General features: G+C 40.6%; 1 protein-coding gene across 1 annotated transcript in view; it reads left to right on the top strand.

Moving 5' to 3' along the window:
* The first annotated feature begins 2,421 nt into the window (after positions 1–2,421).
* The window catches only part of RGS9 (regulator of G protein signaling 9), a 60,353-nt gene continuing 36,405 nt past the window's right edge, over positions 2,422–26,369 (top strand). The window contains exons 1-7 of the mRNA XM_081953757.1: positions 2,422–2,621; positions 12,348–12,444; positions 16,371–16,421; positions 16,535–16,641; positions 21,822–21,873; positions 22,488–22,546; positions 25,112–25,188. Coding sequence (XP_081809883.1) covers positions 2,559–2,621; positions 12,348–12,444; positions 16,371–16,421; positions 16,535–16,641; positions 21,822–21,873; positions 22,488–22,546; positions 25,112–25,188 — 506 coding nt within the window. The 5' untranslated portion in view covers positions 2,422–2,558. The remainder of the gene's footprint in view (positions 2,622–12,347; positions 12,445–16,370; positions 16,422–16,534; positions 16,642–21,821; positions 21,874–22,487; positions 22,547–25,111; positions 25,189–26,369) is intronic.

Below are 26,369 nucleotides of genomic sequence, written 5' to 3'. Positions count from 1 at the left end.
CAGGATGTTTTCAAGTAGCAGTCAGGAGTTTCAAACATTTATATGTACATTGAGTATAGAAAGTGAAGGATGTATGTTTGTGTTTTATTTTTATAGTTATAATGTACACTGAAGATGGCATTTAATTTCGTTGTACATGGTGCAATGACAATAAAGTAAACTTAATTGGAGAAGAAAAAATCTTTTACATAAATTGTGCACTTCAGAAATACTTAGGATAGCATCAAAAACTCTGCAAAGTACGCTAATTTTTTGTCTATGCGATTTTAAAGAGAAAGTCTTCTCCTAAACAGTAGATTCTGTGTAAAATAGGAAATAGATTTTTAAGAAACAGAAGATACAAATGTAGGAATAGAACTCCTGGACAGGAGTTTGAAACATGGTTAGTCTTGACAGCAAATACAGAGGCAATTAAGATGGGGGTGGTGGTAATGACAGATTCCTTTCCTTCCATCGTCTCTGCTCTATCAGACAGCCTATTGCAGTGATTTCTAACCTTTTTCCCATTGCGTGCCAAAAGCGGAGGGAGCGCAGGGTTTTTTTTGTGCGCGATGGACCAATTTTTCGCCCTCCAGAAGCTTTCTAGGAGCCTGGGGAGGGCAAAAACAGCCTCCCCCCCCCCGGAGGCCCTCTGGAGGCTACAGGAATGGGAATGGACTTCCAGTTTGCCCGTATTATGTCCAAATAAACGTTATGTCCAAATAAATAATCTAGACTACAGATTAATATGATGGCCTGATTAATACAACATTCTAAAACAATGGCTGAATTCTCCAAGATGTGCCAAACTAAAAGTATCCAAAATGATTTTACTGTTACCTAAGTGGTTTTAGCTGTTTATTATGATGTATTCTTTTATACCTAAATTTTCTTCATCAATTAAATGAAATATATCTTAAGAGAGGAGTATTACCTATTTTTCCAATTAGACTGTTAGATTGGTATTTCTTTGCTGTCATTTTTTGGTTGTCCAGATTGATGACTTTATTCCCAGATTTGGGAGAGGGGACATAGAAGGAAAAGTCAAAATTATATGTAGGAAGTGCAAAGAGTGATAATTATCTATAAGGAGTACCCTCAAACCATACATAATAGTCAGTGGTATCCATAGAACAAATGAGGAAAAATGGCAACTCCTCACAATATTTTGTCACTGACTTAAATGCCAGTTCAGGTGCCAAAGCATTACAAATATCAATTTCTTTCATGAAACAGTTGAACCAGAACTTACAACAATTTACACGTATGACTAAAGCATGTTAATAAACTTGTCTATGCAAAAATATGTAATATTTGGCAACGACTTTTTAGGTAATTGGGTTTCTAGTTGTTTCTCTGATCTATACAGTGTTCTGTATGGCTTCCTTTGACAAATACAAAGTAATTACCTGGATAGCTGGATTTGTCCCTATGGAATAAAAAATAATGCATACACTGATCATCATCATTATTTATTATTAAATTTATTTGCTGCCCATCTCATCACAAAGTGATTCTGGGCAGCTTACAAGGTTAAAGCGATAAAAGTATGTGTGTGTGTATGTGTTGTGTGTACATAATAATATTTATTAAATTTATCATCATCTATATCTTCTATTTGAGCCCTTGGGAATACAATGGCATGGAAATGTTAATAAACAAATAAATCTATATATCTTTATCTATATACTATTATTTATTTTACTTTGTTGGATTTATTTATGTGATACACAGACCACCTGTTCAGTAGTTTTAGCTTTGTGTTCCCTACAACCAGTCAGTAAGCCACAAGTTATTTGGAGCAGGGCTAGTGGTGGTGTTATAACAATATTAGAAAGAATCTTACTTATTTCATCATTTCTAGTTACACGTTCATTCCGATATCAGTTCAGCCAGTGTAGTATTTTGATTAAAGTATTAGACCGATGGGGATAAAATTGATGAAGACACGTATGTCAAGTGCTTTGTACTTTCTAAAGAAAGGTAGGAAATAAATTTGTAAAAAAAGAAAAAACATTTAGTTTGATCTCACATTCCGTATTATTTCCACAGGCATGACTAAATCAAACTAGAAATAAAACGGATTGTAACTTGTCACATTATATTTAAATGTAAAAAAAAAAAAAGTGCCTGTGAACCTATTCAACCAAACAGCATGCAGATTTCCACCCCTAATTTCATCTTATGGTGATGTGTATTTTGCTAATACTTTCTAATCCTGGTATTATTAATTAATTAATTAATTTAGTATTTAGCATTATTTAGATAGAACAACGCAAAGTCTTTGCTACCAGTTCAGTCTTGTAAAAAGATGAAAGAGCTCCCCCTAATGTTGACCAGTAGGAAGCACAACTCTGCTCATGCAAATACAACCAGAGTGCCCCGTGTTGATTGGCTACAGCAAGACCGTGCCTGCTTCCACGGCGCTTTTATTCTGTAGCCTGCCGAGTTTCAGTACTGTAATGCAGTTTGCCTGAAATCCCTAAGACTAGCATCCCATTTTCCTCTGCAGCTGGTGAAAACGCATTTATTGCTTTTTTTAAAAAACAATAATATTTTGCTCAATAAAGTAGATCACGATGACCATCACGCAGATAGATCAAGGACAGCGGTACAGGCCAAGAATGGCATTCTTGAAAAAGGTAACAAAGCCAATCTCGTTTTCAATGTTTATTTTATTTTTAGCACCTACAGTATCTTATAAATGGAAGAACGGGAAACCGAAGGAACAGCTCTAAATAACCCGATTGACATACTGTACCACCAAGGTTTGGCTATAAGAGAGAAGGGTTTAAAAAAAAACCTTCGAGTAGGTGTGTGGTTTGTTACAGTACTGATTTAGTTCCCTCTGTTTGTTTATTTTTTCTTTGCGTGAACCTTTGCCTTTTGTATTTTTTAGCATTTCAAAAGAAGAGCAACCTGTTACAGGGCCACCTTTCTAGATATGCCAGAAGCTGCTTAAAATAACGTTGACAAGTATGGGTGTCTATAAGCTTTTGAAGGCTGTGTTATTCTTGTTAATTATAATCACTGCTATTTTGCATATTCTGCATTTGGAAACAGTTTAATTTTTCATCCATCTTGGGCTATAAGTAATTTAAAATATAAAAGTCACAACCCTTGAAGTTTACAGCATTACACTTGTTCATTTCACTATATAGGTTATCCTGGGCCTCTCTCCGTGAGGGAATTGTGATAAATAAAATTAAAAATATCTACCTTGCCTTCTCTTCCCTATGAAACTGGTAAAGGAACTCCTTCCCTTATACCAATCTACTCATGTTCACCATCACATTTTTACTTCAAATACAGCTGGCAGTGACATGAGGTAGGAACTTCGCTACAGCAACAGCCCTAATATAGAATGTCAAGAAGTACATCATGTTGAATCTAGCCAAGATTTACCCGGCTTTCATTCCTGAATAGTGGCTAGTGGGGGCAAGCAGAGTTGTTTTTCTCAACACATTTTCCTATGTTTTACTTTTTACTTTACTTTACTTTTATTTAGATTTTTATACCGCCCCCTCTCCCCAAAGGGACTCGGGGCGGTGTACAGTCAAATAAAAACACATCAATAAATAGAAGATACAAACACAAAGAGGAGGCAATAAGAAACTGAATGTTTCTTTACGGAATGTTATTTGTGCTTCTATCTTTATTTTCTTGATATCTTGATTTTCTTTTTTGAATGAACTGATATTGATTTTGAATGATTTGAGTTATGATATGCAACCTATGTAATCAAGTTTACTCCATACTTAAAAAAAAAAGACCAACAATTTGCCATCCAAAATGTGGTGGTCTTTTTTTTTCTCTTTAAAGTATGGAGTAAACTTAGTTAGATTGTTCAATAGGACACTTTATTGATATTTTTGCAGTGCCTATGAAACCATGTTTATAGAGTATCTTTACCATGAAATCCACTGCGTACAATTCTCTTTTGTTTGAGACTCGGCTAGTTCAGGATGTAGGATGTTTCAGCCGGTGATATGAGACTTGTTGATTGCCAAGTGTTCCTTTGCCTAGCAATTTGTCTAATATACATATTAATAGATGAAATAATAGTGGTATGATGTCATTGTAAACTACTTTGGGATTTTTTTATGGAAAGCAAAAGTGATATATAAATGTAAAAGGAAATCTTTGACAGCTATCTATTCCCTGCCTATTCATAGCTGCTTTGATGAAGAGGTCAAATTCTCCTTTTCTTGGTCAACCTTTAAGGTTAATGCACTACAATTTTCCATCACTTTCTGACAACATGTTGATGTAGAACTAGTTATGAATTTACTATTATCTCCTTTCCCTAAAGAATCTGTGGAAAACCATGCTAGAATGTAGAAAAGGGTTAATCAGACAAGGCATGAAGCTCATTTTTCTCCTATGAACGTTTCCCTTTTGTTGTCCATAATTTGAATTTACAGAGACACAAAAAACTTCCCATTTTAGGGCTATCAGATGCAGGCTGCAAAAATCCAGGCAACCATTAGTGGGCAACAAAGAGTTAGTTTTCCTCATTGTAGCTCCTCATTGCCCTGTAAAGATTCTTGGGATTGTTGCTGATAATCCTACTACTTCAAGTGTATGTGCTAGCCTAGGACACTCACATTACAACACTTCTTGCTGAGCAGAAATTAAGAAAAGCTGCCAAAAATACAGGTTTAAAAAAAACAGTGAGAGGAAATCTAGTTTTCTTCTGTCATAATATTTGTTCCATGTTGCAAATATATATATTTACATGCGCAAAGAGAGATGCCACAATGTCTTTCCTTCTTCCCAGATGCTGTCATGATTGATATAGGTATACAAGAATGACCTTAGAAGTTAGGAAGTGGACCCACAGCCTAGGGCAGTGATGGCGAACCTTTTCAGCACCGAGTGCCGAAAAGGTCGCACGGAAATGTTGCGTGCGTGCATGCGTGCTCGTTGTGGCCACGCTCCGGAAAAGCCAAACTTCCAGGTTCTAGCGTGCATACGCACCTGACAATCAGCTGGCCAGCATGCATGCGCACACCAGTTTTTGGCACTTCCACATACACGGACAGCTGATCGTCATGTGCGCCAGAAACCCAGAGGACAAACAGGCAATACTCTCATGCCAGGCGATATGGCTTTGCATGCCACTTTGGGCATACGTACAATAGGTTTGCCATCACTGGCCTAGGGAACAGTCTGATAAAAGGCAGTTTATTCTACAGTTGAGGGGAAAGTGGGAGAAGCATTTAAGAGGGGACCCTCCTTAGTTTTCCACAAACTAAAAACAGAGAAGGGGAGAAATTGCAGAATCTTGCATGATTCCCACTAATGTAATTTTACAATTAAGTGGGAATAGTTCATCCAGGTGTTCTTTTGGTCTGGACTGTCTCACAAGGCTGACATAACAACCTTAAACATCCAATTTCACTATGTTCTTACTTGATTTCTGCTTGGGTAATTTGAAGGGAAGAAAATACATGTAATCCTTAGGTTATTGTAATAAGTCCTCAGATATTGAAACAAATGAAATTGAATCCAGTACATGTAAAGATCTTGATTAATATATAATCATTTATAATAGGCACCATTTTGAGTGGATATTATATTACATCTCTGGAGATATACTTTTATCATGAGGACATTTGAAATTTAGCAAATGACTAAATTCCACATAAAATAACAAAGGATGGGACAAGAACGTGTGTATACATTTTGATAGAGTCTTGGATCTGTATTAGTAATTTTTGTTCCACAAAACATTAATTTAAATATCACTGACAAAGCCATGACTGCATTTTACCCACTTTAATACTGCGTTTCCCTGAAAATAAGACAAGATCTTATTTTTTTTACCCCCAAAATAAGCGCTTGGCCTTGTTTTTGGGAAGGTCTTATTATTTTTGAGGTGCAGGAGGTGGCGAGCGTGGTCACCTCATGGCTGCTGCTGTGTTGCAATATTTTCGGGGAGGGCTTATTTTTGGGGAGGGCTTATTTTAGCGCATGCGCTCAAAAGCCCAATTGGGTTTATTATCCAGGGAGGTCTTATTTTGGGGGAAGCAGGGTAGGTTATTTCCCCAGGGTCGCCCAAATGTAATGTGCTGAATTAAATTCCCAATATTAGCTAGAAGTGGTAGGAATTGTAGTCAATATCTCTGGAGGGAAGATTGGGGAAGTTTTTTCAAAGTAAATCAGAATAAACAATAGTTTCCTTAACAATGATGTAGCAGAACAGCTGATTTGTAGAATAAAACACTGGAGGTTCCAAACCAGTGGTGGGTTGTAGGCGGTACGCTTCAGTACGGGCGTCCCGGAGCCAGCCTGGAGCACCGGATACCCTTCCGGTATGGTGCTCAGGAAGGCCCACTTGCCCGCCCGTGCTCCTTACCGGAGTTTAAAGGCTTCTGTGGTTCTGCACAGGCGCATGGCGCATACAGCGCCTGCGCGACGCTCCATAGAGCAGCTGGAGCGTCGCGGAGGGTCACGGAGGTGCTTGATTTGCAACCCACCACTGTTCCAAACCTCCTATTCAGAAGCCTTGTTGGCCTTCAATCTTGGCCTTGCCTCCTGTTGCTGGGTAACAGTTTAGTAATTTCTGATACCACCGTCTATTTATAGAGCTCCTCACTTGGCATCCAAACTTGAACCGCAGTGAATGGGAGAGATAAGGCTGACCATACTGTTTTTCTGGAAATTAAAAGATTTTTAAAAGACCAAAAGCAATATTGCCACTTCCTGTCCAATTAGCATAAAGACATTTGCCAAGAGCACCCGGTCCTTCTTCCTGAGGCATTTACCAACCTCCCAAAAGAGAAATAAAATCAAATTATGAATACATTTATAAAGGAATGAATGTGTACCAGGAATGCTTGACTCCCAACTTTTGGCAAGATAAATACACCCACTGTATATGAATTACTGAATAACTCACAATAACTGGTTCACATATCACTAAGTCATATATTTGCTTTATAAATTGTGATGCTTGGTTTCATAATAAGCCAAGACCAAACAAGGCCACATTACCGCATCGTACAATACTAGATGTATTTTATCTGCAGGTCACATCTCTTAAAGGGAAGACAAGAAATGGGGCCATAATTTGATGGCCTTATATAGCTTTAGGAAAGAGAGATAGTTTGGGCTAATAAATAAGGTGCCAGACTAGAAACGGTAGCCTGTGAATTCTAGTTCCATCGCAGGCATGAAAGCCAGCTAGATGACTTGGGGCCAATCAGTATTTCTTGCCCAAGATGTCAGACTTGGGTAACAAAGTAGTTAGTTAATTTCTGTTGCAACCAATGGATCATTAGTTGGCTAATGCAAAAAGTGGACCATGCACCTATGAGGAAAATGCTAGAAAGAAAAAGAGAAAAAATTACATTAAAAATAAAAAGCTTTAGGGAAAAAAGCTCATCAATATTTCAGGTTATCCTTCTTTAATATGCCTCTGCAATCAGTCTGCTGCTAATTTAATATCAGATTGGTAGCAAATAAGCCTGTGGCCAGATAGTAATCACCACTATCATTTCATCGAGAAATATCACAATTGGATTATAAAAGGTAGATAATCTCATAAATTTTTAGGCAAGGTCTGACTAATTTTTTGCAAAAGAAAATGGCAATGCCCGTGTAATTATGAAATTGTAATGGTATCAGAGGTTTGTAAATGTTGGCAACCAGAAAGAATATATTAGCTTACTAAACTATATTTTTAAAACAATATTTGTCATCTGTGTTATAATGCCTTCGCGATTAGTTACACTTCCTGCATCTCCTAGAAATTGTAGTTTCGTGTATCTGGAATCCATATTACTTTCTATATTTACTATGGTTTTTAATGCCTTCTAATGGATTAGATTAGCAGAGGAGATAAATTGGTTGAAAGTTCTCTGGAATTCCTAAAGAAAACAGACCAGGCCTATCTTCAGTAATTTAGAGCAGTGTTTTAATAGGAACACGTTTTCAGAGTTTCTATGCAACCTTCTTAATATCTTTTACCTACAGTTATCCATTCAGCAAAATTGCACAGTATTTTGCAATTTAAATTTATTGCTTTGCTTCTATGTGTTTTAAATTTGTATATGCTACCAATGGCAGTGCTTCTGTTTGTGAAATAAATAAAATTAGTGGGAGGCAATCACAAATTTTCCAAAAAAAAAAAAAAAGATAGCTCATTTCCAGTGTAGTAAGTTACAGAATTGGATGATAAGTATTCTTGGGGAAATCTAATTTACTTCCTAGGAAATGTCGCAGAAAACATTTTATAAGAACTAGAATATCCACTTACCACTTGGATAACACCAAAAAGTCAAACTATATGAAATCTATCTTCAATAAATATGGAAAAAAGACACTAAGAAGGTGTCCATAATATAAACTATTTGTGGAGTTCAGTTTTATGAAACCAAAACTCAACTGTTTTGGAGTTCAGTTGAATGGGGTTTTGGACTAAGATTTTTGGACTGAAAAATGAACTTTTGTGGTTTTGTGCCTGTGTCCTTTTCTATTATAGGTAGTCCTCAACTTAACTAGCAAAATGTAAAATGGGGCAAAACTCACTTAACAACTGTCTTGCCTAGCAACAGAAATTTGAATTGTAAGTCGAACACTACCTGTACAAGGAAGAAAAACCTGTGACTCCAAACGTTGCTAAATTACAACTACTACTATCTAAAATGCTGATTATAATGGCATAGCCAGGGATTATAGTTCAGGAGCTGCTAAAACATAACAGGTTCTCATTCCTTAGTCTATAGCAATGGTGGCGAACCCTTTTGGCACAGAGTGCCCAAACCCGAAGACGCGTGTGTGCACGTGTGCACCAGAGTGCAAGAAACCCAATGACCAGCTGGCTGAGCTGGGGCAATGGTGTGCGTGCCCACAGAGAGGGCTCCCTATGCCACCACACATGCCATAGGTTCACCATCAGAAGTCTATAGTATCTCTTTGCATTTATGATAAACAACAACTGCTGGTATTACTTAAGATCTGATTCCTTGTTTATTTCTCTAACTATTAATTAAATTGGACAGCTAGCATAATATGATGGACAAAAATCCGGGTAAAGATTTGATCTAGCTCTAGGTGCAGGGAGAGTCAGATTTTTATCCTCTCTTACGCTACAAGATAAAGCCTACAAGATGACCTTCTGTCAATCACACCTTCTCAACCCCAATCGGAGTGAGGTTCCTGTAATAAGCCTGCTAATTGACAAAATCTCTCATTGCGTCATGTATTAATAACAATAACAATAAGAACTAGGCAACTGCAGGGTAAAAACAAGCAGATCCTGCTAACCTGTGGGATAAAACAAGATCAACAGCTACTCATTCAATTGGTATTATGCCAATTTAAGAGGATTTAAAGTTTTCTGAATATAGAGGTTTCTGATACAATGAATATAAGTACACTAAAGTTTTTTTTTTAAGGGAATGGGATTTATTGTCTTGTCTTTAAACATGGGAAAAGTAAAACAGTTCACGAAATAGGCGAGTTTAATTCAGAAACATAAAAATAACATGAGAGAGGGAATAAAGTGCTTGATATTGCAGTTTAGTACATACTCTGTTAAACACATCCAAAACCACCATCCAACTATTTGTGAGTCAGTGTTAATTACTAATTACGAGATCTGCTCCAAAATTAGAAGCGGATTCTTTATCAGCCAGCCAAAGGTTTTTAGTGGCTTTCAGGGACCATCAGTTATCTGGTTAGATATGGAAGCATTAAATATGATCTATTTATGATAAGCAATCACTACTGGCATACTGTTACCATTTAAAATCTTAATAAGCTTCTTGTCTGAAACATAGATTAAGGTTCACTGCTCTGAGAGGACACCCAGAGCAAAACGTCCAAAAAATGATCTTCTGGCATATTATGCAGGAACATATGAGAAGAAGCTTTGAGTGTGTGAAGGACTGATAAATTGAATTGGGTCAAGAAATAAACTAGAGCCAATGAAAACAATGTCATAATGCCCATTTGTGTCAGTCCTCTTGGTCTGGTAAGAATTAGACTTTTGCAAGATATCTTGGAAATTACACATCTACAAAGTTGATCAGATCAGACAACAGATGTCACATAGGCTAACTCTGTTTTTATTAACATTGGTTGTGGTGACAGAATCTTACAAGTCTGAATGTACTTCTCTTTCTTCCTCTATATATCATGTGAATTAAGGGATACCTATGTGAGATATTTTCATAACCCTCTCCAACCCCCAGGTTTAAGCAATGTTTATCTATTCTTTGCCTTGGTAACAATACTTTCCTCTCTATGTCAGAGCCATCCTCTAGTTTCTACACCCACATAGAACACATTGTATTGATCTAAAGGAGAAATTACTATAGATTAGAGAGGGTTGTCTTTACTCAAGCAGGGCTATAATTTCATGCACAAAGATTGCATATTTATGGAACTGTCTCCAGAAGTGGTGCCCTCAAATTCCAACTGCTGCCGGCAATGCCTTATTGAAGTCAAACATTCATGAGATCTAAAAAGACCAAGACTCTTCCCATTCAAGTCCCAATGAAGATCGTGTAGCAGAAAGACAGATGCAGTTTCTGCCAGTCAACCTGACTGGAAAGGATCCATACAATCTGTTCCTTCCAGGATCCTCTGAAGTTGAACTACAACCTCACTACCTTTCCCAGTTGTTGGAAATTGGACTAAAGTTATCAAGAACATGTGGGTCCAGGGAAGGCTTCTCCAGATTATGTACTACTTCTGTCTCTTCAAGACAGTGAGCATCATGCCTTCCCTCAAAAGGTGTTAATTATCTCCCAAATCATCCACAGAAACCTGTCAGTCAGTCAATCTTACAGATAATAGCATTATACAGAGGACCTGTCCATAGTCTCATATTCTTGGGCTCCAAACAACCTTAGATACTTTTACAAGACATCACTATGGCCTCTGTCCGATTAGTATCCAAACCAAACTTGTGAAAGCGGACTCACCAGTCAGAAATTTGACAGAGTCATGAAGTGAAGCAGCAAGCAGTTTATTGCATGTTAAATACATTCTTGCAAGTGCCGCTGGCTAGCATTATAGGCACACAGAGAAATACATTCCTCCAGCTTTTTATTTCCTCCACCCAAACTACAAATCCCTCCCTGCAGCCCCCTTTGACGAAGACCACAGGGTTGCAATCTTCCCGGGACACCTGTTTCTCCATGAATTTCCCCTTGCTTAATCTGTTTTGCCCAGTTCCCCCTTTTCCAGATTACCTTTGTCCCTTTTTTAAATTACTTAACCTACATTTCCTGTTTCCTTGCAATTTTTGCAGCATAAGCATAATAAATGGAGGCAAGCGGTTACTTGATTTCTCCATTATATACTAGGGCCTAGTAACTAGGCTGTACGATTGAAACTGTTAACTAAACCGCTTGCCCAAGTTGACTCGCTTATCGGAATAGCAGACCCTTCCTTTTTTCCAGTCTTGAACTTTTTACCCTTAACGTCCCAATTTCCTACTGAACTTTTATACCCACATCTCTTAAAAAATGCTTTCTTTGCTTTCTTCAAAAACAACACTATCTCCATCAGTTTCTTACAAACAGAATGCAAGCAAATTTGTCTTTCAAAAACCCACAATTTCATTTGATGTAAATGTTGGAGCAATGGCTTGCCCATTTCTCCCACAAACCCAGGATTTGGGTTTCATGAGAAGACTATTGGTTGACAGTCTATGGATGAAATATGCAAGAAGAAGAATTGATCATTTTCTGCTCTGTGTAGCTCTAAACTTGGGCTTTTATCAATGCTTGGTCGTGCCCATTTATGGTTTGATGCCAACTCATAAAACCATAAATGGGCACTCAAATGTATTGAGTGACTTCTTTTCCTTCAACTCCTCAGTAAACCAAGGAGCAAGCGAGGACTGGTGAATGGAGAAAGGCTACTCTGGGGCAATTGTATCCTGTACCTTGGTTACTTCCACATTCTACAGGTTGACCAGGCATGAGATAGAACTGTCTTATCAGATTGTCAGGGCAAACCCCAAATACTCTCTGACAACCATCCAGATCTATTAGGCAACTAGGACAAACCAAAATAATGCTTCCCCGCATCCATACAGGTTCTGGGCAACTGTGATTCACCTTCTGGTGAGGAAATGATCTGACACCAGGTTAAAGTGTTCATCTACTACCGTGTTGTGGATGAAGATGGTTTTCATGTGTACCAACCTGTCATTAATCAGCCACACTTAAAACCAATGTCTCCAGTAATAAAACACTTAAAACAGTGGCTTAAATGTTTACTTTTTCTTATTGGTGCATTTCATTAAGTCAAGGAGTAATATTTCTGTTTATTTTGCATTACTCGTGTAATTCTTAACTGCTTTTCCTTTTGTTTCATTCCTCATACATCTCTACTACGATTTGCAGTTGGAGGTTTTGTTGGTAGAAATGCAAGATCCACAATCCGGCATCAAAACACAAATTCAGAACATGCCGGAGGGCAGCATTCCACATACTGTGGTTGGTAAGTCTGACATACTGGACAATAGAAGGCAATCTATTAGAAGGCAATCTCCATTGTACGCCGCCCCGAGTCCTTTTCGGAAAGGGAGCGGCTAATAAATTTAAATTATTATTATTATTATTATTAATCTCATACATTAGGTTTTCATTATGTATTATTACTCCATATTCATCAGTCACTTTATTCCTGCCTTTGATGTTGGAAAACAGTCACAATAGCAGTCCAAGAAGATGACAACAGAAACTGCCACCCTAACCAGAGGTGGTATTCAGCAGGTTCTGACCAGTTCTGGAGAACCGGTTGCAGAAATTTTGAGTAGTTTGGAGAACGGGTAAATACTACCTCTGACTGGCCCCACCTCCATCTATTCTCTGCCTCCTGAGTCCCAGCTGATCTGGAGGAAATGGGGATTTTTCAGTAACCTTCCCCTGGACTGGGGAGGGAATTGAGATTTTACAGTATCCTTCCCCTGCTACACCCACCAAACCATGCCATACCCACCAAGCCATGCCCACAGAACCAGTAGTAAAAATTTTTGAATCCCACCACTGATCCCAACACTGTAAAGCAGACCTGTCAGACTGGTAGCCCGCGGGCTCGATACGTCACACTCAGGCCACGCCTACCCGGCTCCACAAAGACAAAAAAGTCACGTTACATCACAATCCGTCCCATGATAGGATCGAGTTTGACACCCGTGCTGTAGAGGAAAAAGGATAATAAAGACCTGTATATCTGTGTAAGGAATTTAGATAATCTGTTTTTTCTAGAGTAGTCTGCAGCTGTGACTCCACCGTGCTCACAGCAACCTTCCTTATAAAAACTGACATCATTGTCTGCCATTTGTAGCCTTTTGCTTTCCCATTTCTTCCATTAATTGTCACGGGAAATCCATTAAGGAGACAAAGGCAGAGTAGCTGCGTATTAGTTTTGATTGGTAGTCCTAGAAGCTATTCATTCAAAACCAATTTCAGTATCTCTTTTAAGGTCAGACAATGCTAGGGAAAACTGTACTTGTCTTGCTTCCATAGCTTATTCTCTAGCAACGGCAATTGAGTTTGGAATTTCCATTGCTAAACGACAAAAGTCATAAAATGTGATGTCACACGACTGTGGCAGCAATTCTAGCACTTCCTGGTTAAGTGAATTCATCATGACCATTGAGCAAGGACATCATGTGGTCGCCCTTTGTGATCTCCCGCAGGCTTCCCAATTGACTTTGCTAGTAGACACCTGGCCAAGAAGGTCAGGTGACTATGAAATATTGCAACGTTGTAATTGCAAGCCAGGTGCCCAGGACCGTGATTTGGATTACAAGACTGCAGCGATGTTGCAACAGCAGGAACATAAGATTCAAGAACGGGTTATAAGTACCATTCATTCAATACTGTGGCAAGTTCAAAAGGTCACTGAACAAGTGGTTGTTAATCAAGGAGCACCTGTATGAGTATGTATATTAAAAATGTACTGTCCCTACTCCAAAATAATAATCTCAGTATAAGAACTGTAAGATTATCATGGAAGTTAGCATTTTAGGCATGGCCTAGAGATAATATTCCATTTTTCAGGTACTCAAGAGTTGATTGCAGAAAGTTAAATCTATAATAATAATTTTCCCCATTTTTCTTTGACTAGCTTAAGAAGCATCCTTCAGCAGCAGCCCCACTTCCTCAAGCGTACAAGATTTTATCCAAAATACTTCAGGATTTTCATTTCCAAACCCCAACCCTCAGATTCCATTTCAAGCCCTCCTGAACCAGCTTGCCACGGTTTGATTGCACACATTTTTACAGGCCTTGTAAAGTGCATCCTATTAGTTGAACTAATTCAGATGCTAGTCCTAGGAAATATTTTATCCTGTCGACAACATTTTCCTAGCCAGTCACTACCTTGCAATATTCTTTCCAGTTCTTTTCCATGGTTCATTTAACTTATGTCACATGCATCAAATAATGATATTCTTAGTTCAAAGCGAATTTGATTGATGTTGGTTTTATACAGTAATTGTCAATAATGGCAATCTCTCAGTTTGAACAATTTCAGTTGTCCTGCCTCCTTACTCATTGGTCAACAAAAAAAAAATACTTGAAATTGTAGTGGCTGTATCTTTTAAGAGGAAGAAAACATAGAAGGCCTCTGCATTCCTCTGAATACAGTAATAGGTATAGCTTTATGGTGAATTCAAGGTTCTGACAGTAAGCATAGTCTCTTAAGGGGAAAAGCAGATGCAGATAAGGTTACCTAAGGAGGGTCTGAGTGACAGGTTAATCTTTTAATTTCCTCTATTTTGAGAAGCACTTTCCATAATGGGATAAGAGCTCCTAACTGCTGGTTTGTGCTTCTCAAGTAATCAGATGTCAAGAAGGGGTAGCATTTCGAATTGAATTTTGGCAGCTTTTAGAACTGAGCATGAATACATGCCTAGAGAAATGGATTTGTTCCCAAATTAGATTTCTGGTTTTAACATGCCTGAAAATGGGCACTATATTTCTGATTCATAAGTAAGATTTTTTTTTTACTTTCCCTTAAAAAAGACCCCACCCCAACCTCTTAGAAAACCACAAATGCATCTTCATCATTTCTTCTCTACTAGCCATTTCACATTAATTAAATGTACTTGAAGACAGCATTGATGCTCATTTTATAGAAATTCCCTGAATACTCTTTTACTGGCTAGGGTATAAATTCTAGCCTTTGAAATTTGATGCCTGCTTTTGTGTTTCATTTTTAATTTCCAAGTAACTCTTTAGTTGAAATACATGACTGCTGGCTAACCTGCTGTTTTCTTTTGTAGAGGAAATACTATGTTCCCAGTGAGTCACCTTGTTGAGAGAATACAATTTAATCCACATTTTCCCCGTATATTGCATTATGATTTAGTTTTTCAGCTGCAAGCCCAAGGCAGAGTTCATTTTTAAACAACTCAATGTAGCAAAATGTGTGCTTTGGAAATCAGAAGGAAAGGGTCAAAAAGCAAGTAGCTTTAAATCATTAGAGATACCATAAATACTAAAGACTTTAAAAAGACCACAGAACTCAAGTTACTATTAGGCCAAGGGATCCTTTGGGGACTGGCACAATGATTTTGATTAGAATCCAAAATAGGACCAAGCAGCAGGTGTTTTTCTTTTCATAGTTCATGCTGTTATGCTTTCTCTTACATGTATATTTTGACTTAATAACCACAACCATTTGTGTTGTTAAGCAAGACAGTTGTTAAGTGACTTTTGCCCTATCTTACGACCTTTTTGCCACGGTTGTTGAGCAAATCACTGCAGTTGTTAAATGAATCGTGTGGTTCTTAAGTGAATCTGGAGAACTTCTCCACTTGACTTTGTTTCTTGGAAGGCAGCAGGGAAGATTACAGATGGGGATCATATGATCCCAATCTAAGTATCATAAATACATGCCAGTTTTCAAACATCTGAATTTTGATCACATGACCATGGGATTTCTGTAATGGTCATTTCTGTAATGGTCATTTAGTGACTATTCAAAGTTACAATAGTACTGAAAAATGTGACTTGCGACCATTCTTCACACTTATAACCATTGCAGCATCCCCATGGTCATGTGATCAAAATTTGGCCGCTTGGCAACTGAGTCATATTTATAATGGTAGCAATGTCCTGGTATCATACGATCACCTTTTTTCAATCTTCTGACAAGCAAAGTCAAGGAGAAAGTCAGATTCACTGAACAACGGTGTTACTAACTTAACCATTACAATGGTTCACTTAACAACCACGGCAGGAAAGATTGTAAAATGAGGCAAAACTCACTTTAAAACTCTCTTGCTTAGCAGCAGAAATGTGGGGCTCAATTGTGGTCGTAAGTCGAGGACTGTCTGTACTAACCAGGAAGAAAAGAGGGAATGAAACTTGGGTTGACCTAAATCTGTTTTCTGTGTTGTCTTTGTCCTCCAGGTTGTGATATGCTGCAATGGATTGTGAAGCGTTTGGAGATTACCAACGAAGGTAAGGACATACAATTATTTTTAAGTGACATATTTCCCCCCTGAAGTTAGTAGCTTGCCTTTATTTTGTGTCCCCCATTGAAAGCAACTGATCTGTATTGTTTTTTTTTTAAGAGGGGCTACATTTAGGAAGTATGATGATGAAGTGTGGGTACGTCTATCCTCTTCAGGACCGAAAGAATCTGAATCTCAAAGGGGACACCAGCCTTTATCGATTCCAGGTGGGTGGATTGGTAGAGCAAATAAGAAGAAAGATAACCTGCCTTGCATCACAGTGGCACTAATGATGTGTTTTTCTTAAAGCTTTTCCTTGCTGCCTGTCAATCACAATGGCCCGTATAGTTGCTTCCCAGTGTCATGCAGTAAAAACGATCTTGGAAAAGAATAGCAGCCAATGATAAAAATAAACAAACCTTTAAATGGTTAAGAAAATGATGCTAAAAGAAAAAAAGGAGTTTAGAGCATGAGGCAGGCCATACTCTCCAGATTATAAAATTCAGAAATGCAAGCCAGGTTTTCTCGTGGCTATAGTGGCTAGGAATTCTGCGGGTTGGAATCCCAATAGAGGCTACACAAATAGAAGAGGAAGACCTCTTTTTGCTCTGAGTTCTATCATGGAAATTGGGAAAGGAGTACGGACAAATTGTCCCCGCCATTTCTACCTCCAGTCTCCATGGGTTGTTTTTTTTTCTATCCTTCCTTGGCCTCTTTTTCCATCTTTCATATTTTCTTTGTTATATGATTTAATAACCACAAAAAGAAACACGATTTTGATGGAGTGAATCAATGATAGCTATTTCAACATAAAAGTGAAAAACAGCTGCAAACTAATTGCTGGTAGTCCTTGGTCAGCAACTGCCTCATTTGGTGACTTTGTAGTTACAGCGGTGATGCAAAAATAACTTTATAATGTAATCCTCCCTTTTACAATCTTCTCAGGTCCTTAAAGCTGTTAAGGTGAAGTAAGATAATAAGCACAGCTTTGGTTTTGCTTGGTGACTGCTTCACTTAACAATCAATTTGCCAGTTCTAATTGTGGTATCTAAACGAAGATTATCTGTACCGTATATAACATTTTCACTATGAAATGCAAATACTTGAGTTTTGAGTTTTATTAAATTTATATACTGCCCCCCTCTCCCCGCAGGGACTCGGGGCGGTGTACAGACAGTACATATAAAAACAACAAAGCAGGAACAACAAAACTTTAGACAACCAACATAAACATACGGTCTGTATAATGCCCGAACTCATTTCTAGTTAAAACGATCTAAAACCAAATTTAAAACCCCAAAATTTACAATATTAAAAAGCCACCAAGGAAGGTCAGTAATAGATTGTACTTGTGATTACAATTAGGCCAGGCCGGCTAGTCGGAACAGGTGGGTCTTGAGTTTCTTACAGAAGGAGCGGAGATCAACAGTAGTTCTAATATCAGGGGGGAGTTCGTTCCAGAGGGTTGGGCCCATCACAGAGAAGGCCCTACCCCTGGGCACCGCCCGCCCACATTGTCTAGCGGAGGGTACCCGGAGGAGACCCTCCCTGTGTGAGCGGATTGGTCGTAGGGATGTATGGGGTAGAATGCGATCTCGCAAGTAGCTAGGTCCCGAGCCATGAAGCGCTTTGAAGATGACAATCAACACCTTGAAACGCACTCGAAAAGCCACAGGAAGCCAGTGCAACTCGCGCAGAAGTGGTGTTACGTGGGAGTACCTGGTACTCCCCATAATTGTCCGCGCGGCTGCATTCTGCACTAACTGGAGCCTTCGGGTGCATCTCAAGGGGAGCCCCATGTAGAGAGCATTGCAGTAATCGAGACGGGAAGTCACCAGGGCCTGAGTGACTGTGCGAAGGGCGTCCCGCTCTAGTAGGGGGCGCAATTGGCGCACCAGGCGCACCTGGTGGAACGCCCTCCCGGCCACGGCCGTCACATGTTCATCCCGCGACAGCCTGGAGTCTAGGAGGACGCCCAAATTGCGTGCCCTATCCACCGGGGGTAGTTGTTCCCCCCCGATGGCCAGAGATGGAGCAAACTGGCTAAAGCGGGGCGCCGGTAGCCACAGCCACTCCGTCTTGGAAGGGTTGAGCCTGAGTCTGTTGTCCCCCATCCAGACCCGCACGGCTTCCAGACACCGGGACATCACCTCGACGGCTTCGTTGGGGTGGTTCGGGGTAGAGATGTATAACTGAGTGTCATCTGCATACAGATGGCACTCAACCCCGAATCCTCGAATGATCTCGCCCAGCGGTTTCATGTATGTGTTGAACAGGAGAGGTGAGAGGACCGACCCTTGCGGCACCCCACACGTGAGCGGCCTCAGGGTCGACCTCTGCTCCCCCGTCAACACACATTGCGATCGACCAGAGAGGAAGGAGGAGAACCACCGCAACACGGTGCCCCCCACCCCCATCCCCTCCAGCCGACGCAGTAAGATACCATGGTCGATGGTATCGAAAGCCGCTGAGAGATCTAATAGGACTAGGATGGAGGAGCAACCCCCATCTTTCGCCCTCCAGAGATCATCCACCAACGCGACCAAAGCCGTCTCCGTGCTGTGCCTGGGCCGGAAACCGGACTGGCGCGGGTCTAGATAAACAATTTCCTCCAGGTGTCGCGGGAACTGTTGCGCCACCACACTCTCAACAACCTTCGCTAAAAAGGGAAGGTTGGAGACAGGACGATAATTGGCTAACTCTACTGGGTCCAGAGAAGGCCCCTCTTTCAAGACTGCTGGTAGGAACCCCTCCCTCAGCGAGGCGTTCACTAGTCCCAGGAGCCAGTCTCGTGTAACCTCCCAGGTTGCCAGTACAAGCCAGGAGGGACACGGGTCCAATAAACATGTGGTGGCCCGCAGTTGCCCACGTAACCTGTCCATATCCTCAGCGTCAACAGAGTCAAACTCCTCCCAGCATGGTGCCTCAAGACTCTCCACCGGTGTCTCCCCGAGATCACTCAAGGAAACCCACTCGCTCCGGATCTGAGCGATTTTGTCCTGCAGATATTCCCCAAATTCCTCTGCCCTACCCTGCAAAGGGGCTTCCCGCGGCCTCTGTGAAAGGAGGGAGCGGGTCACCCGAAACAGGGCGGCAGGGCGGTTTTCTGCGGACGCAATAAGAGTGGCATAGTATCGACGTTTAGCCACCCTTAGTGCCACAAGGTAGGTCTGTAAATGGGCTCTTACCTGTGTTCGATCCAATTCGGCGCGAGAGGATCTCCATCTGCTCTCTAGGCGTCTCTTGTGGCGCTTCATCACCCTCAGCTCCTCGGTAAACCAAGGGGCCAGGGTGGTTCGCTGCCACCGGAGAGGCCGCAAGGGCGCAACCCGGTCCAAGGCCCCGGCCACCGCACTATTCCATGCGGCCACCAGGTCCTCCATCGGGGCGCGGGTCAGGGTTACAGGCAGTGGCCCAAGCTCCGTCTGGAACCTATCAGGTTCCATCAGTCGCCTGGGGCGGAACCATCTAAGATCTTCTGGTTCCGCCTCCCCGCAATGGGGGGTAGTGGAAGGGAAGTCGAGACGGAGAAGCGAGTGATCTGACCATGACAGGGGAGTAGTAACCAAATCCCCTATTCCCAGATCACTCTTCCACCGACCAGAGATAAAAACAAGATCCAGCGTGTGGCCTCCCTCGTGTGTGGGGCCCTGAATTATTTGGGTCAGGTCCAGGGCTGTCATGGAAGCCATGAACTCCCGAGCTACCTCGGATGATTCACCCGTCGATGGCAGGTTGAAGTCCCCCATAACTAATAGTCTGGGGGTCTCAACCGCCACCTCCGCAATTACCTCGAGGAGCTCTGGCAGGGCCGCTGATGCATAGCGAGGAGCCAAGTATGCAATCAGCAAGCCCAACTGACTCCCTGGGCCCCATCTCACACCTAGAGTCTCACACCCGGATATCTGAGGTACGGCGAATTCTCTCGGTGCCAGGCCTTCCCGTATAATTACCGCTACCCCACCACCCTTACCCCGGGCATGAGGCTGATGGAATACACGGTATCCTGGTGGGCACATTTCCACGAGGGGTAAACCCCCCTCGTGGCCCAACCAGGTTTTCGTGATCCCTGCAAGGTCCGGCTCCCCCTCAGAAACCAAATCGTAAATGAGGGGGGCCTTATTAACCATGGACTTTGCGTTACACAACATCAGCCTCATGCCCTGGTTCTGTACACCCTGACCACCTAGAATGCGAGGGTTGGTACAAACGACCGGGCGTATCCAGCGCCCACGATCTCCCAACCGACTACAAGATCTTCTTCTGTCCTCGCATCCACCCTCCCCAGGACCGTTGGAATATAGGAACCCTCTAACGGAATGATGTTCTCATTCCCCTCCCCCACTCCGCTCTCTTCCCCCCCAGTCCCACCTGTTCGCCTGGCCCTGCCCCCAATCCTGGTCTGACTGCCCCCTCCCCCCACCCTGGATCCCCCTAAAACACTTAACAAACATTTAAACATACTAAGAGAGAATCTACAGTTTAAAGCTTAATGAATTTTTCTAATGTTATTAAAGGTAGTCCTCAACTAATGGACCACGTGGGTCATAAGAATTTCTGTTGTTAAGCATGGTAGTTAAGTGATTTGGGCTCAGTTTTATGACTTGTTTGCCACAGTTCTTAAGCAAATCAGTGCAGTTCTTAAGCGAATCACACGGTTGTTAAGCAAATCCAGCTTTTCACATTGTCAGAAACTGGCTAGGAAGGATGTAAAGGGCAATTGTGTGACCCTGGGGCATCGAAACCATCACAAATACATAAGTGGTGGGATTAAAAATTTTTACTACCAGTTCTGTGGGCATGGCTTGGTGGGCGTGGCATGGCTTGGTGGGCATGGCTCAATGGGTGTGGCAGGGGAAGGTTGCTGCAAAATCCCCATTTCCTCCTGATCATCTGGGACTCGGGAGGCAGAGAATAGATGGGGGCGAGTCAGTTAGAGGTGGTATTTACCGGTTCTCTGAACTACTCCACTACGGTTCTCCAGAACTGGTCAGAACCTGCTGAACGCCACCTCTGAAATACATGCTAATTAACAAGTGCCCAAACCTTCATGGGGATGCTAACAATGGTTGTAAGTACGAAGACCAGTTGTAAGTCACTTTTTTTCAGTGCTGTTGTAACTTTGGTCACTAAATGAAAGGTTGTAAATCAAGGACCACCTGTGTTCTTAGCATTTTTGGCTTTCCCTTCAGACTTTTCAGCTCCCCACCCCAATTGTTAAAACATTATTCAAAGTTGTTGTAAAATAAATGAAAAATGATGGGGAAGAAACGTGTTGAAATGAATTTTAAAACCTTTTAAGCTTTACTGGTTAGCAGTCATACACTAAATATAAGAATGATTTAGAGGAGTTTGATAAGAAAATTATCAAGAGCTTGATTCTTAGTTTTTGTCTTCCTTCCTACAGACACCCTACTTTTGGCCAACCCAGCAGTGGGGAGCAGACGATACAGATTACGGTAAGTTTAACCTATTACCTCACTTTTCTTGTTGAAACTTCACTGTCAGCAAAAATCACATAAAATCAAAATGTCCTCTGTTCCAATAACTTTGATATGAGGAGTCATTTATGGAGAAAAATGCAGTCTTCTCTTTAAAAGGGAGTCTTTTTATTCCTAATTAAGCCTTGATCTTTGAAGAGCATTGAAAGTCATTCCTCTTTTAAAATCATGAGTAAAAATATGCCAACCAGGAACATACAACAGGAGCTCTGATCTTTGCTGTATATATAACTTGCACATACATTAATTCAAGGTATTTGGCTTCAGTTATTTAATGGATGCTTCCCATCTAAACTTCCCTAAACTTCTACCCACCCCTCACTTGCCGTAGCCTCCTCCACACTGATAGTGTGATTCAAGATGATGTGTCTGAAGAAGACACCAGCACCTTTGTTCTTGTGAAGCCTGGTTTCCTGGAATTCCATCTATCTTGCCTTGATGCTTCTGGGACACAGCCTCCCTTTGGAAAATATTGTATAATATTCAGACCAAATCTTAGTCATTAATCACATTCATTTGGTTTTTACAGCTGTGCAATAAAGTACTTTCTCTTTTTTTAAAATATCCCCCAGCCATTTATCTAGCAAAGAGAAATATTAAGAAGAAAGGAGCTCTAGAAGATTATGAAAAGGTAGGAAGGTATTTTTTTTCCTTATGCAATATTTTTTCTAAGTATCTTAACCAGTAGCATTATTTCAGTACTTAAATCAGTTTACCAAATCAGATTATTGAGATACGATAAGCCCATGAAGCTTAAGAACATGCTTGTTTACTTCTTTTATTTATATACCACTTTCTCCTCAAAGGAACCCAGAGTACTTTATAAGAGAAGGAGGGGAAAATCCTAAATCCATTAGAATAAGAATAACAAGGTTTGAAAACAATTAAGATGAAAATTAAAAGCAATTCATTTTAAAAAAGAAAAGCAAAACAGTAAGTTAATTTAAAGGTGGTTTTGTTCCAAATAGTTGTTCTTGTTTTTGGAAAGAATGCAGTATGAACTATATAACATACCACACCACACCATAGGAATTGACTGCTTGTAAGCACCACAGCCAAGAAACAACCTAAGTAATTCTAGTTCAAAACTTTTGGCAACTTGTTGTTGTTGTTTATTGGATTTATATGCCACCCTTCTGACTCAGGGCGGCGTACAACATTAAAAAACACATATCACAAAAGTTAAAAGGAAATTAGAATCAATCCCAAAAACAAACCCATTTAATATAACAATAACATTTTAAAAATTAGATAAAATTAACAGGCCAGGCCGGCTTGCTTTGAGGTAAGCCAGGTTAGGAAATATACCCCACAAGGATTCCAGGAATGCTATCTTATTATTGTACGGTATAATAATAGATTCTTGGAAGCCTGTCGGAATTTCCCCCTCTTATACCAAACAATTTAGACTTAGGACCACAATGGAGCCCAACATTTCTGTTGCTAAGCAAGACAGTTGTTAAGTGAGTTTTGCCCCATGTTATGACTTTTCTTCCCATAGTTGTTAAGTGAATCACTGCAGTTATTTAGTTAGTAGCACACTTGTTAAGCTTCCCCATTGGCTTGTCAGAAGTTTGGAGGTGCTCACATGACCCCAGGACACTGCAACTGCCATAAATATGAGTCAGTTATCAAGTGTCTGAACTTTAATCATTTGTCCCATGGGAATTCTGCAACAGCCGTAAGTGTGAAAAATGGTCAAAAGTCACTTTTTTGAATGCCATTGTAACTTCAAACAGTCACTAAATGAACTGCTGTAAATTGAGGACTACCCGTAAAAACAAAGCTACTTTTAGTTTGTTTCTTTTATTTTCTACTTCCCAGAAAAACATTTGATGAACAATCCCTCTTTGAACAGTGCATCCATTCCATCATTAAGGTTATTTCCACATTTTTTACATACATATATTACACCTCTACGTATATAGGGGTGGTCAACCAGAATTAACTCAAATCTAGCTCCTGACAGTGGAGGGACTTATATCCTATCCATGTGGTGCCTTAACACTGCCTTAACTCAAAACATATTTTCCTGGCTTCACTGTTTCTTAAGGAGATGGAAGGTGGGATTCAATGGTGGGATTCAATTTTTTTTACTACTGGTTCTGTGGGTGTGGCTTGGTGCGCGTGGCTTGGTGGCCATGGCAGGGGAAGGATACTGTAAAATCCCCATTCCCTCCCCATTCCAGGGGAAGGGACTGCAAAATCCCCATTTCCTCTGGATCAGCTGGGACTTGGGAGGCAGAGAATAGATGGGGGCGGGGCCAGCCAGAGGTGGTATTTATCAGTTCTCCAAACTACTCAAAATTTCCGCTACCGGTTCTCCAGAACTGGTCAGAACCTGCTGAATACCACTGGTACACGTCCATGCCAACTCCAAAACACCTTTTAGGCTTCAAGCTGAAGTGCACACTTCTCTTCTCACAATTGTTATGCGTTCTTTACAGGGAGTCCTCAACTTACAAACTTTCATTTAGTGACCGTTTGAAGATACAACAGTACTAAAAAAAGTGACATGACCCTTTTTCATACTTACAACGGATGCAGCAACCCCAGGGTCATGGCCACGTAATCAAAATTCGGACGCTTGGCAATTTGCTCATATTTATGTCAGTTGCAGTGTCCCAGGGTCATGTGATCCCATTTTGCGACCTTCTGACAAGCAAAGTCAATGGGGGAAGCCAGATTCGTCTAACAACCATGTTACTAACTTAACCACTGCAGTGATTCACTTAACAACCGTGGCAAGAAAAGTTGTAAAATGGGGCAAAACTCATTTAACACCTATCTTGCTTAGGAATGGAAATTTTGGGCTCAACGGGTTGAAGATTACTACCTATATTATGTTTTTATGTTATTGTATTGTACATGCTCCAGTGCATTTTTAATCCCTCCTTCTACCTTGGATCTCTTTTCAACAAGTGATTTATACCTGTGTAAAGTAAAATACACAACTTTTTCTTTTTCATTATTTTGAAACAGTCAAAACATTTACCCCTTTTAAGTATTGACCACTTCACTATTGCCGTTGCGATTAATATTAAGAAGTTTTGTTGAAAAATGTTATCAATCTTGTTTATTTTATGCTCGGTGCATAAAATCACCGTTGCAACTGTTTGTCACATCCTTTTATTGTGAGTGCCTTTGCAACATTGTTATGCAGTCAACGTTTTCTCTCTTACTGTTTCTTTTCCAGGAGCATTATAGCATATTGAACAAACGCATCAACCATAAGTGGGATTTCATTATTATGCAGGCCAAGGAGCAATACAGGTAGAAGACGTTTCTCATCTGAGGAGTATATACGAGTAGTCCTTGACTTACAACCGTTCATTTAGTGATAGAAGTTACAACAGCACTGAAAAAAGTGACGTGACCATTTTTCACACTTATGACCATTGCCGTATCCTCATGGTCACATGATCAAAATTCGGATACTTGGCAACTGGCATGTATTTATGACAGTTGCAGTGTCCTGGGGTCTTGTGATCCCCTTTGCGACCTTCTGACCAGCAAATCAAAGGGGGAGCTGGATTCACTTAACAACCGTGTTACTAACTTAACAACTTCAATGATTCACAACAGCTGTGGCAAGAAAGGTCATTAAATGGGTCAAAATTCACTTAACAACTGTCTTGTTTTGCAATGGAAATTTTGGATTCAATTGTGGTTGTAAGCCAAGGATTACCCATATTTTGTTTTGAGCCGAGGAATAAATAATAAGCAACTGCAGGTGTCCAGTAGGAGAGCAATTTTATTTTACCTTCTCCCCCTTTTTAAGAACAGTCATCAAAAATTGACCTGGCTGTGCTTTTGCTTGAACCTCATCATTAATAACAGACTTGCAGTTTTGCACATAAATAAAATGCATGGACAATGGTCTGTCCAGGTCCAAATTCATGGCATGCACAATCTGTATGAGAGGTATAAATGTTATTTTCTTATCCTAAAATGGGATGTTTACACTGATATCTGTTTTAGGAGAACCTTTTTTTAGTGACTGGCCATAGCCAATTTCATAATACAATACAATACAATACAATACAATACGACCCGACCCGACCCGACCCGACCCGACCAGACCAGACCCGACCCGACCAGACCAGACCAGACCTGACCAGACCAGAGCTGGAAGGGACCTTGGAGGTCTTCTAGTCCAACCCCCTGCCTAGGCAGGAAACCCTATACCATTCCAGACAAATGGCTATCCAACATCATCTTAAAGACTTCCAGTGTTGGGGCATTCACATCTTCTGGAGGCAAGCTGTTCCACTGATTAATTGTTCTAACTGTCAGGAAGTTTCTCCTCAGTTCTAAGTTGCTTCTCTCCTTGATTAGTTTCCACCCGTTGCTTCTTGTTCTACCCTCAGGTGCCTTGGAGAATAGTTTGACTCCCTCTTCTTTGTGGCAACCCCTGAGATATTGGAACATTGCTATCATGTCTCCCCTAGTCC

Source organism: Natrix helvetica, assembly GCF_964273705.1.
Source record: "Natrix helvetica genome assembly, chromosome: 1".
NCBI classification, from domain to species: domain Eukaryota; kingdom Metazoa; phylum Chordata; class Lepidosauria; order Squamata; family Natricidae; genus Natrix; species Natrix helvetica.
Note: the sequence above shows the minus strand (reverse complement) of the source record. Positions and strands in the feature narration are given on the sequence as shown.